Source organism: Schistocerca americana, chromosome 10, assembly GCF_021461395.2.
Source record: "Schistocerca americana isolate TAMUIC-IGC-003095 chromosome 10, iqSchAmer2.1, whole genome shotgun sequence".
NCBI classification, from domain to species: Eukaryota; Metazoa; Arthropoda; class Insecta; order Orthoptera; family Acrididae; genus Schistocerca; species Schistocerca americana.
The window spans coordinates 201,192,773-201,206,688 of NC_060128.1; the positions used below are offsets into that span (position 1 = coordinate 201,192,773).

General features: G+C 39.7%; 1 protein-coding gene across 1 annotated transcript in view; it reads right to left on the reverse strand.

Annotated features, from left to right (window-relative positions):
* The window catches only part of LOC124552393 (plectin-like), a 230,501-nt gene that overhangs the window by 76,136 nt on the left and 140,449 nt on the right, over nt 1-13,916 (reverse strand). The window contains exon 12 of the mRNA XM_047126654.1: nt 11,544-11,752. Within this exon, the coding sequence (XP_046982610.1) occupies nt 11,544-11,752 (209 nt within the window). The remainder of the gene's footprint in view (nt 1-11,543; nt 11,753-13,916) is intronic.

Genomic DNA, 13,916 nt, shown 5'->3' on the forward strand with positions numbered 1-13,916 from the left:
TCCCATCTGTGCATCGCAGAAAAATCTGGTGTCAGCAGGAAAGATTGACAGGTGCTTCACTTGGACAACCGGTCTGCTGCCTGTGCCACCCGAAGCCTTCCCACCGACACCGGCTTTACTCGATTACACAGGTGGACAGGTGGGAACACACTAGTCTCTCTCCCCCACCCTGTCTGCACCGTATCCCGGTTCCCAGCACCCAGCCTAGATCGCCACTCACGACACACACGGTCGCAGGATGAGGATTTGCTTGTCAAAAAGCTTAAATGTCGAGTAGTCTTTTCACAGTGCCCGTTTTCGACTCGGAGCTGCTTCTTATTTGGCGAGTAGCAATCGGTCCTCCTCGTATCGTCGTTGCAATTTTACTAGTTTAATGTGCTAGTTTGTGAACTACTGGAGTTTCTAGCAAATCTCGGCACAGTTTCTAATCCCAGGAATATTAGTGTACATCCAAAGTTCTACAACACGAAATAGCACTTATCGTGTATATCAGTATAAAAGATATGTAATCATTTGTTATTTTAATAAACTTTTGTGTGCAATACATACAAATATTCACTACTTTTTCTATATTTTATGTCACTACAGTAAATGTAATGACTGTACAATTTAATGTTTTACGGTGCCACAGACATTTGCCACTCACGATTCGTGTTAGCCAGTCTCGGAGTTACTTTCATTAAGCACGCTCACTTTGCTACTCGATCCACATTCGGCATTCCGAAGATTACAGTTGCTACATTAACCGGTGAATAATTAAGGCTGCTACGTCAATCGGTTGACGTGTGAAGTCCGTACGGACCTACTGTAATATGTATTCGTTTGGTATTTAACAGTATTGGGTATGAATAATGCATTACAGCCATTTGTTTTATTATGTGAGATTCATTGAAGTTTATGTGGTTTACTAGCACACTGTGTTACCAGTACGAAGTTTACTACATACAAGCTGATCACCATCAATTTGAACAGTGAAAAACAGTAAGTATAAAATGGAGAACTATTTCAATGGTGGTGTGCAAAACTTATTAAAAAATAACTCAAACTACCGGTGATCAACAATTGGACTTTGCAAAAGCACCAGTTCGGTAAGGTGAGTAGCCTTACAACAGCCACTGAAATAACAGCTCAGTCAAATGTAGTGGCCACAGGTGACGAATCTGTTCCATTATAAACTGATGTAAAGCAGCCAGCCTCCAGCTGCACTATTAACCATTTTTGAGGACGTTAAATAATTTCTCATTTAGTTCTTTTGGAGCAAATGAAAATTCTTACAGACATATATTACTCTCCGTCATTCGGTTGTCACAGTAGGGTGCACCCGTGTATTCTAGCACTAGGCGATATATTATTACTGTGAAGAGAAGCAGTTATCCTCCTACATATAAATGACACAGTTTTATATAAAGTTTTATTAATTACTTAAAAACATGACAGATCACAACCTAAATGACATTCTTTAGTCCCGAAGTTTCGGTGCCGACAGAGAGCGTAGCCTGCAATGACAGTCAGACCGGAGGTACAGGTTAAATTATTTTCGACTAAAGTCTGACTGTCTACGTGGAGAATCAGAATTCAGAGAGCCCGACAGTGAGGAGAGCGAGACAAACCTCGGGTGGCTTGTAAAATACAACAGAAATACTATAGTAAAAAATGAAGAAAAACATTTTGTGGAACAAAGGAGGTGGATAAACCAAATAACATAATTCCATTCACGTAAGGCTGTCTTAGAATGCTGATGGGCTACGAGGCAAATTAAAACAATTATCATTGTGTAGAGCATTATTTCATATCATACGAGACAGGGTTTCAACAGTTTGCACGCTTCCGTAGATACAGGTGAGGACGAGGGTTGTCAAATGTCGAATTAACAGAAAGAAAAGTGACTCTTGCAGATAATTGTTTTAATTTATCTTGTAGTTCGTGTACGGCTCTCCACAGTCACCACAGAAAACGGAGCACACGAGGTACAAATTAAATTTACCGAGCTGTTAAGTACACACCGAGCACAGTTTGTGTGACGCTCTGTTGCAATGTTAGTGGAACGTATCCAAAGCGTTTTATCTGGTCTTATTTTTATGTACCTCCCTTTTCTGTTTGCTAATGCTTTGCACTTTTAACACGGATCTAATGACGGAGATAAGTAGATGTAGATATCCGAATGTTTTATAAGGTGGAAGTACAATAACATTTGTCAGTAACCGAGGCAAGCTGCAGCCGATCTACAAGTATCTGTCTCGTCAAAATCTATCGAGAATCCTCTTCGACACCAATATTTTGAATGAAACTGGGAGTAAAATTATCTTTTAAATATGAAGGTCACTAAGAAAGAAATGCACTACATTAAAAAAAATAACTAATCGTTTTTCCTTATTTTTGAGATATTTATAGTACGTCGATACATTCTCGATAGGCGAAATGTCATTTTTCTTTTGACAACCTTACAGGACTGCGGAACTGAGGCTCGCATACGTACACAATAGAAAACGAGATCGGCTCGTTCGATCCACCGTTTAGAGGTCTTCACGAGGGAGCCAGTCTCGTTCCACAAAGGGTTCGCTCCAATCGATCGGGCCCGTAGGGTGGGCATTTCGGCGGCGTCCACCGAAGCTTCGAGATCTCGGTGGCGGTTTCGTCACCGACACGTGATCGGACGGTATCGTGCGATGGCACGAGTGACAGTCCATCCGAGTGAAAAAACACCACAGCCGATACTTCCCGTGAGATGTGAAGTTTTCAATTTCTTCTCCTTCGGCAAGTTTCAACAACAGTGCGGTTCCGTCAACTGACTTTTTGTCTCTAGTTCGATGTGAAGCAGTCGTGTTTCATTTCACGCCACAATTCTCGGTAGGAAGTCGTCTGCCAAATCCTCGTACCGATCCAAAAGTTCACTGCACTTGTCTTCCCCATTTCTCTGTGGGCACCAGTTAACTTTCTTGGAACTCACAGGGCACACACCACGTATTATTCTCCGTGTACTCACTTTCCTACTCCCATTAAGACCGACAGTTCATTCATGGTTACGTGTCTGTCGGCCAAAATCAAACTGCAAACACGACACACACTGTAGGGAGTCTGTGCAGTGCTCAGCCTGCTGCCACACGGGAGCTCCCGAGTATCGCTGTGTCTCCTCTTTCACCAGACCGTCTGCTCGCCCGACGGCCGGCTGTACTGAGGTCGATATACCACATCGTATCTACGACACTTAACCGTCGTCAGTGAAAACTCGACGGCCTGACGGAAGTACTAAAGTATGCGAGCAGTGAAAAGATCTGCGGCTCGAGCCCAGTTACTCGGAAGCACTACTCGTTCGAATGTCCCAAATCGGGGCACCCCAGTTCCCGATCGACAGTTGTCGTTCGACTTGGGCACACTAACATTTCACGTCTGCCCACTGCCGACATTAGTGAACCGATAATAAGGAACTTCACGTATACTGCTGTGGTGAACAAATTGTGCCGTGTTACAAATTAACAGGTCTCTCGGTGAGTAGTGAAGCAGTTACTAAACGATTCCAGGCAGCACCAGCTACTCTTTTCAATTTTCACAGAAGGTGAAACAGTACTTCGTGGAGGGGAGATAGAAAAGTAATTAACACAGTGGTAAAAATTGAGAGTGGGAGAGAAAAGGTAAAGAACAGCTCCACCCTCTCTCTCAGCTGAGACAAACAATGACATACACAGGGCAAGTGTCAGCTCTGTCTCAACAAGACATAAATTTCAGTTCAAATTTTTCAGTTAGACACTGCCTCCCACTCTGGCTGAATTACTTTAAAATGACCAATACAAGGAAAAAGACAGATTGGTGTGCACTGTAAAGATGACACATTAGAGTTGTACACAGGCACAACAAAAAGACAGTTACACATTTAGTTTTTGGCCAAAGCATTCTTCAGAAAAGGAAAAACAGATATATAGTCATTCGAACGAACAAGCACACGTCACGCACACGTGACCGCCATCTCTGGCAGCTTGGACCAGAACGTACATTCTGCTTCCACATGTAAAAATACTGTTATTTATTGTAGGAACTCCTGGTGTAGTTTACCTCAGTTGCAAATATAGATTCTGTGTATAACAGCAACCCACTTTCTGATCACATTAACACCTTCAGTTCCTCTTCTTTCTTTGTTGTTGTTTCCTATTTTTCCAGTATTCCCTCATTTTCTCTCCACGAAGTCTCTTCCTTTCTTCTGTCCATGTTGTTTCCAATTTTTTATTTCTTCTGCTTTGAAAACCTTCCAAATTTAGTATTTTATTTTTAAAATGGTTTCTTTCTGCTATTTCTGATTCTTTGGTGTTGTTTCTTTCTAGATCTTCCCCTACTTCTGTAATAAGTGGTATTGTCAATTACTTCTTCCAGAAATATAGGAGTATTTGTTTTGTTAGTCTATTTCCATCCATTCGGTAGAGGTGTCCGAAAAAGGTTAATCTTTGTTTGGCCATTACTTCACATTTCTTTTCTATATTTTTGTAGATCTCCTCATTACTTCTTATTTTCCAATCATCTGCAGTTTTTATTGCACCCATTATTTTTCTAATAATCCTTCTTTCCACTACCCCTAGTCTGTCCATCTTATAGTTCATCGTTAGACATTCAGATCCGTATAAACATTCTGATCGTACCACTGTGGTGTAGTGTTTTAGTTTTGTTTTTCTAGATATACGTTTCTTGTTGTAAATATTTTTGGTCAAACCATATGCTCTTTCCATTTTGTTAATTCTTAAATTTATTGCCGATTTTTCTAGTCTATTCTGTTGTATAGTCTCCCCAAGATATTTAACTTTATTTACTTGCTCTATTTTACCTATTTGTGTTTCTACGAATTTTGGTGCGTTTTTTATATTTGTCATGAATTTTGTTTTTTCAGCTGAAAATCTGAGACCAGTTCTGTTTGCAATTTTTTCCAGAAGGTTCATCTGAATAATTGCTTCTGTCAGATTTTCTGAAAGTATTGCAAAATCTTCCTTAACAGCCAAGTAGTTTACCTCGATTCCATTTGTTTTCCTTCCCAGAGTTATTCGTTCAATTTTGTGATTTTTTTTAGCTCTGAATTCCAGATCCTTACAATTTTTGTAGAATACAATTAAACAGTAAAGGCGATAAGCCTTCACCTTGACATCTTGGGTTATCGGGTGTTCTGCCGGATATCATCGTCGTACTTGTACGATATTTCGGTCACGTAGCTCGTAACCTTCATCAGGTGCGACCTCAGTCTCAGGTCGCGCCTGATGAAGGTTACGAGCTACGTGACCGAAATATCGTGCAAGTACGACGATGATATCCAGCAGAACACCCGACAACCCAAGATGTCATTAGATCGCCGGGAAAGCCTGAAGAGTTACAGCCTTCACCTTGTCTAACACCAGTTTTTATTTCAAATGGCTGAGATACTTCTCCCATAAATTTTCTAATTTCGATTTAACACCAAATTCTCTAATGACCTTATCTATTATTTCTCTGTCTATACAATCAAATGCTTTCTCGAAATCAATAAATGACACTATTATTGGTTTGCCAGTTAACATTCTATGGTGAATTATTGACTTTAAGTTAAAAATTTGTTCTGCACAGTATCTTCCCTTTCGAAAACCTCCCTGATATTCTCCCAGTTGTTTATCTAAAGTGTCTACAACTCTGTTCAGGAGAATTTCTGATAATATTTTGTATGCCACTGGCAGAAGTGACACTCCTCTCTAATTACTGACATTTTGTTTGTCTCTCTTTTAATGTAGCAGGTGAATTAATGCCGTTTTTCATTCAACTGGAATCTTTTCAGTTTTCCTATTATTATTATTATTATTATTATTATTATTATTATTATTATTTTCTTTTCTCAGACGTTATGTCTGGTCAAAAATGGAAAGTGACACAGACCTTGATCAAGCGTGACTTCCTTTTAACTGTACGGTATATGTTATATTGTATTTAAGAACTTTCGGGTAATTGAACATGTATCAATAATTACGGATTTCTGTAGTTGTATATATAAGTTTGGATGTAGCTGTATTGCATTCATGTACTGGTGGATATTGTGTGGTATGACTCCTGTAGTTGATAGTATAATTGGTATAATGTCAACTTTATCCTGATGCCACATGTCCTTGACTTCCTCAGCCAGTTGGATGTATTTTTCAATTTTTTCTCCTGTTTTCTTTTGTATATTTGTTGTATTGGGTATGGATATTTCGATTAGTTGTGTTAATTTCTTCTTTTTATTGGTGAGTATGATGTCAGGTTTGTTATGTGGTGTTGTTTTATCTGTTATAATGGTTCTCTTCAAGTACAATTTGTATTCATCGTTCTACAGTACATTTTGTGGTGCATACTTGTATGTCGGAATGTGTTGTTTTATAAGTGTATGTTGTAAGGCAAGCTGTTGATGTATTATTTTTGCTACATTGTCATGTCTTCTGGGGTATTCTGTATTTGCTAGTATTGTACACCCGCTTGGGATGTGATCTACTGTTTCTATTTGTTGTTTGCAAAGTCTGCATTTATCTGTTGTGGTATTGGGATCTTTAATAATATGCTTGCTGTAATATCTGGTGTTTATTGTTTGATCCTGTATTGCAATCATGAATCCTTCCGTCTCACTGTATATATTGCCTTTTCTTAGTCATGTGTTGGATGCGTCTTGATCGATGTGTGGCTGCGTTAGATGATACGGGTGCTTGCCATGTAGTGTTTTCTTTTTCCAACTTACTTTCTTCGTATCTGTTGAAGTTATGTGATCTAAAGAGTTGTAGAAGTGGTTATGAAATTGCAGTGGTGTAGCCGATGTATTTATATGAGTGATTGCTTTGTGTATTTTGCTAGTTTCTGCTCGTTCTAGAAAGAATTTTCTTAAATTGTCTACGTGTCCATAATGTAGGTTTTTTATGTCGATAAATCCCCTTCCTCCTTCCTTTCTGCTTAATGTGAATCTTTCAGTTGCTGAATGTATGTGATGTATTCTATATTTGTGGCATTGTGATCGTGTAAGTGTATTGAGTGCTTCTAGGTCTGTGTTACTCCATTTCACTACTCCAAATGAGTAGGTCAATATTGGTATCCAAATGAGTAGGTAAATATTGGTATTATTATGATTATGATTATTATTATCATTATTATTATTATTATTATTATTATTATTATTATTTTCTTTCACTTAACCCAAAATATAATTGGAAAATCCAGTCACATGAGTGGGAGAAAAATACTGCAACAATGTTCAACAAGTGAAAGAAGATTACTGGAGATGTTTCAGTGTTGTTGAACTCACAACAGGTAAAATTATAATTAATGACAAAGGACGGTTCAGCGTTGGTATTTGAAGTAGAAATCTTTATTTCTGTTGCAAATCAATTTCAATCACTGCTTGACCACCATCAGTGCTGAAGATAAAACAAGAATAAATTGATCAGACTGCACTACAACATACTACATCTGCCCAACTGTATAAGGAATAGCATACAGATGAGATCATTTGCATCAACGTATCTAGTATGGACTCATAAATACAAGCTGTAAAACTGTAATATCTGCACATGTCACTGTAGAGTATGTGTCAGACCAAAGCCAGCTGCTTACCTGTGCAGCTATGCTCATTGCCAACACCACACACAACTGCGCCCTCTTTAATGATCGTTATTAAAAAACCTGTTATTAATTGAGATGGAAGATTTAATAAATAAAGTATTTAATCCATGCACACGTCATGAACATAAATGCAAAAATCTGTAGAATTAATAGTGAAATCATAAAACTGACAACGCTCACACCTTCTGGCGTATGTTGCAAGAACCACGTCCCAACATATGTTGTATAGCATGAACCCTACTACAAGATAGCATTGCAGCCATTATGTGCATGTAATGCTGAAATAAATCCAGCAAAACCAAAAGAACTAGGTCACACTGTCGTGCCCTTTGACATTAAATTTTTTATACTCGCCCAATTCCAAATGCCTACAGTGTAAAAAATTTTAAGAAACCAAATTACACATGCATCATCATTCATATTTAGGTAGTGTGACTGTACCATACCATCTGGCATTAATTTTGAAACTCATACGTTTTTGAGTGACGTATAAAAACCATGTCGATATAAACATGTGTACAATGCCATCTGCAACTTTTTTTAACCAGCATAGAAAAGTTTCATAATCATATTTAGATAAAGTGACATTAACATCGTATATTGCCATCATGTGCTCCTGGCATCTGAATCTGGAGAATGATTCCTCCTTTTACTGAAATTCAGACTTAGTTTACAATATCACATTACAGTTTGGTGTTATGAAATGTCTCATAAGTAAACATAAAGGGAGCAGAGAGTAACAGTGCACAGCCCTTGCAAACAAATTTTGTTCTCATACGGTCTTCTGCTGTAGTGGTACGATATAAGGGGAACTACGTAAATCTTATTGCCCGTCCACTGCACAGACGGGTCTCATTTTTTGTAGTCGGTACTAGAAGTGATAGAAAGCAATCCCAAAAGTGAGTGATAGTGCTTTTCACTGACATCTGCGCATCGAGCAGCATACACCTGGCCGACTTTCTACTACACTACGTATCTCCACCTCCTCGAGGAGATCGCGACATCTTCCTTTTCATCCCTTGCAACAATTTTAATTATGATGTCACGGGCAGTATTTACTATGTCACGGGCAGTATCAATCAAGTGTGCCACAAAACTATATTCGCCTCCTATGTCACACCTATCCGATGTCGCGCGCTCGTGGAACCTCACTCGGAGCCCCCTTCCAGTCTGCCCGACACTAAAGGCGTGCTGGGCAAGATTTGAAGTAAGGTTCCATAAGCCATTCACCTCCTGATTTGACGTAACAATTGAAATCGTTAAACATGTGTGACAAAGGATAGATAGTGCAGCAACAAGTCAGTCAGACGTACACTGCTCAATACGCAGATGTCACTTTCGGGGGAGAGCTTCGCATCACTTCTGATGCCGACTATAAAAAATGAGACCCGTCTGTACAGTGGATGGGCAATAAGGTTTACTCAATTCCCTTTATATCGTACCACTACAGCAGAAGACCGTATCAGAACAAAATCTGTTTGCAAGGGCTGTGCACTGTTACTCTATGTTTCCTTTATGTTTACTTATGAGACATTTCATAACACCAAACTGTAATGTGATATTGAAGACTAAGTCTGAATTTCAGTAAAAGGAGGAATCATTCTCCAGATTCAGATGCCAGGAGCACATGATGGCAATATATGATGTTAATGTCACTTTATCTAAATATGATTACGAAAATTTTCTATGCTGGTTAAAAAAAGTTGCAGATGGCATTGTATACATGTTTATATCGACACGGTTTTTATACGTCACTCAAAAATGTATGAGTGTCAAAATTAATGCCAGATGGTATGGTACATTCACTCCACCTAAATGTGAATAATGACGAATTTGTAATTTGGTTTTTAAAAAATTTTTACACGGTGTTGCGTATTTTTATACCTAAATTGTATTTTAAACATTGTCTGTCATAAACGCATTTTATGTCAAAGGGCACAACAGTGTAACCTAGTTCTTTTGGTTTTGCTGGAATTATTTCAGCATTACATGCATATAATGGCTGCAATGCTATCTTGTAGTAGGGTTCATGCTATACAACATATGTTGGGACGTGGTTCCTGCAACATACGCCAGTAGGTGTGAGCGTTGTCAGTTTTATGATTTCACTATTAATTCTACAGATTTTTACATTTATGTTCATGACGTGTGCATTAATTAAATACTATATTTCTTATATCTTCCATCTTCATTAATAACAGGTTTTTTAATAACGATCACTAGAGAGGAGCAGCTGGCACAGTTGATTTTGTATCTTTGGTGTGACACGTACTCTTCACTTATATGTGCAGATAGTGCAGCTTTACAGCTTGTATTTATGAGTCCACGGGGCTTTAATACTAGATTTGTTGATGCAAACGATCTATTTTCTTTCTTGTACAGTTGGGTAGATGTAGTATGTTACAGTGCAGTCTGATCAATTTATTCTTGTTTTATCTTCAGCACTGACAATGGTCAAGCAGTGATTCGAACTGATTTGCGACAGAAATAAAGATTTCTACTCCGACGACTAATGCTGAAGCTCTCACTGTTATTAATATCGGTGTGGCGGTCGTGGTGCACGCGGCTCCTGACGGAGTCACCTTTTGAAACAAAATTATAATTAATAATACCGACAGACAGTAGTGACAACGATAAGGAAGTTGCACACGTGGAGAATATAATAAGAGTGATCAGTATACACTTACAATTCAGCATAATATATGTTAATAAATGTTTAAAATTTGAACGATTCTTTCTATTGACACACTGTGTCATTGGCACTGCCTCTTTTTAACCCCTCAACATAAAGTCCCAAGTCTTTATTAATTTAACAGAAACTGAAAATCCCGAGACAACTTATGAACAGACAGTGAAAAAAAAATAAAAATAAAATAAAAGATCACTTATACCCATTCCGGCACCAACAGCTACGCGTTCGGCCGCTAGCGAGTGTTCCGTCCGAAGTTTCTATTTCAACTGCCGTGTTTCAGTCGAGGTAGGTGCCGTGAAATATTGCGTTTACTGTTGCAGCTTCAAAAACTCGATAGCAATACGTGCGTTTTCAGCCACTGTCCCGTATTGTCGGTTAGGCAGTGCTCCGGAAAATGGACGACCGTAGTGATCCTTAGCTGACATCGAACGTAGCAGCCCAGAAACTGGAGAGAAGGACGCAATGACATGTCGTCAGAGACCGAAAGTGATAACCGTTCATCAGACAACTGACGAGTACTCGCCAACAGTAAGAGATAAATACGTCTACTGTGCTCCGGTAGGCTCTTCCGAGATTTCCGTTTGAGGGAAACGAACGCGAAATACGTCGTCTGACTTCGTATCTGTACAAAACTAAAAAAGGCTAAGTGTCAGAATACACGGATCAAAGTCCAGTGCACAAGTATATTCAGGAAATTTGTAATTCATTATTTTGAGCTTTCAAAGTTATCTTTATACGGCTATATGTAGTAATGTCAATCTTTACAGGATGCTTCTTGTTAATAAAAAACAGTATTTTCTGGAACACAAATTGTAAAATCAATACATTACAGGGTTAACACTGAATACTGAATTGTTTAGAGAATCTGGAATGGAATTAGTAGCTACAAACACCTTCATTCGATACAAACCTACCAATTTCGATTTAACAAATCCCGTTAGATTCGTTACACCTCTAAGTCAGTTTTTACTTTCAAAGAGAAGATACAAAGCACAGAGCTCGTGTGTCGTGCCGGCACCTCGCATTCCATTCTCTCCGTACCACCTCTCACCCCCGAGCTGCCGACGTGCCGCGAGTCTGCGGACAGAGCTCGTTTCCTCCGCTCCGCAAATATCTGTTAGAATTAGTCCAGAGTGTCACCTACAAACTGCGGGAAGCAGAGAGCGGCTCCGTCCCACCGTAGATGTGGCACCGAACCGCTTCCGTCTTTTGAGGGACGTAGTGTCCGCCCGGCAGGTACCGGAGTGCGGCAGGCAGTGCCCCGACTCACCCCTGTCGATCTCCCGGGAGACCCTCCCCGCGTAGAGGTCGAGACGCGCCCGCAGCTGGGCGGCCTCCCGCCGCAGCTCCGCCCTCTCCGCCTCCCAGCCGGCGCGCTCCTCCTGCACCCCCTGCAGCAGCAGCTCCTTGGAGCCGCACACCTCCACGTACATCCGCTTCACTCGGTCACACTCCTCGGCAGCCTTCTCCAGCTGACACCTGCAAAACGTACAGACGTCACATGCCGGCCTCCGTGTCTCGTGAACTCACTACGTGTCGTCCGTCTGAGAAATTGTCACCCGACTCTTTAATATTTATTTACTCGACCTGACGAGATCAGAGGCTTCGACATACTGAGGACGTCGAGGTAATACGAATATAAATTCTTGTTTACAGTTTATTTAGATAACAGGAATGGTGAAAATAGTACAGGAAACAGCAGGCAGGACAAGAGGAGAGACGGGAACCGAGTGGGTTGTCAAACTGCGGAAAGACTGACGAGAATTAGGGATCGAGGTGGAAAGATAGAAAAATTGGAAAAGCAAATACGCACCAACCCGTATGCCGTGTGTCGGTGACAGAGATGGGTACAGAAAGAGGATAGAGGATACTGAAGATCTCAGGAAAAGAGCAGGAGAGAAGAAATTTAAGGATGAAGAGGTTCTGGGAGGAGAAGAGGAAATGCAATCCAGTAAGGCACAGCACACGGTCCTACAGACACCGTAACACGTGAAGAAGAAGAAAAAGAAGAAGAAGTTATCCTTTCTTCTATTATTAACATTAAAAACAGCAATAATGATTATGCAGGCTTTTGTGTCTGTCACTGTTGAAAGTAAAATGTTCCCAGTTCTCGTTCCTGTCCAAACTTCTCCGAAACTCGACATTTCGAAACCTCTGTTGTCAACTCTTTCTGGGTTCTTCTGGAGTCAGCAGCTGGATCAACATTTACCACACGCAAGAACATCCCAGGGAAGAAGTTAGAACGTCGAGCCTTGCAAAAGTTTGAGGAGAAATATGTGGCCCCACAACTCTGAATAATTTACATTTGATAATAATAACACTAGTAATGTACATGAATAGATCATTTCCATATACAAACACCATTTGAAATAACAATAGTGATAAAGAACAAAAAGCAGTATTATTATTGTTGTTGCTGTTGTTGTTGTTATTAATACTACTATTACTGATAATAATAATAAAAAGTAGTAACAGCAGAGGACACAAATGTAATCACGGATGCAACAACAGTGCAATATCATGACGGGGGGTTCCAAGACACAGAAATTCAGGTCGACCACACCATCTACAGAGTTTGAGAAAAGAGAAAGGCCAGGTGCGAAAGGATGTTTCTTAGTTTTATTGGGATTATGTGTGTACTGAAAAAGAAGGGACAAAATTATTGTAAGTTTAAGAAATAGGTCATTATCCGTCTTTTAAATCTGCAGGTGCAATTTAGTTGTGCAATGTAGTGGAGGCAATTATGCCAAAGACTCTTTACTCCTACAAGAAAGGACTCGGAGAACCCAGCTACGTAACAGAGTCAGAGAGAAAGGATTTTGCTCCGGTAACGATCGCTTCTGCCACATCTTTCGGAGAAGTGTGACGGTGTCGGAGACGGACGGGTGGATCTTTATAAGCCGAACGGACACTAAAGTCACAGAGTGTGTCACCGTCTCTCTGCCTGTCTCAACATAGCCAAAATAACTGTCCGCACGAGGGTGAAATATAATAAATGTCATACATACATTATACAAACTGGAGTCCAACTTTGGAAACACGCAAGAACATCCCAGGGAAGAAGTTAGAACGTCGAGCCTTGCAAAAGTTTGAAGAGAAATATGTGGCCCCACAACTCTGAATAATTTACATTTGATAATAATAACACTAGTAATGTACATGAATAGATCATTTCCATATACAAACACCATTTGAAATAACAATAGTGATAAAGAACAAAAAGCAGTATTATTATTGTTGTTGCTGTTGTTGTTGTTATTAATACTACTATTACTGATAATAATAATAAAAAGTAGTAACAGCAGAGGACACAAATGTAATCACGGATGCAACAACAGTGCAATATCATGACGGGGGGGTTCCAAGACACAGAAATTCAGGTCGACCACACCATCTACAGAGTTTGAGAAAAGAGAAAGGCCAGGTGCGAAAGGATGTTTCTTAGTTTTATTGGGATTATGTGTGTACTGAAAAAGAAGGGACAAAATTATTGTAAGTTTAAGAAATAGGTCATTATCCGTCTTTTAAATCTGCAGGTGCAATTTAGTTGTGCAATGTAGTGGAGGCAATTATGCCAAAGACTCTTTACTCCTACAAGAAAGGACTCGGAGAACCCAGCTACGTAACAGAGTCAGAGAGAAAG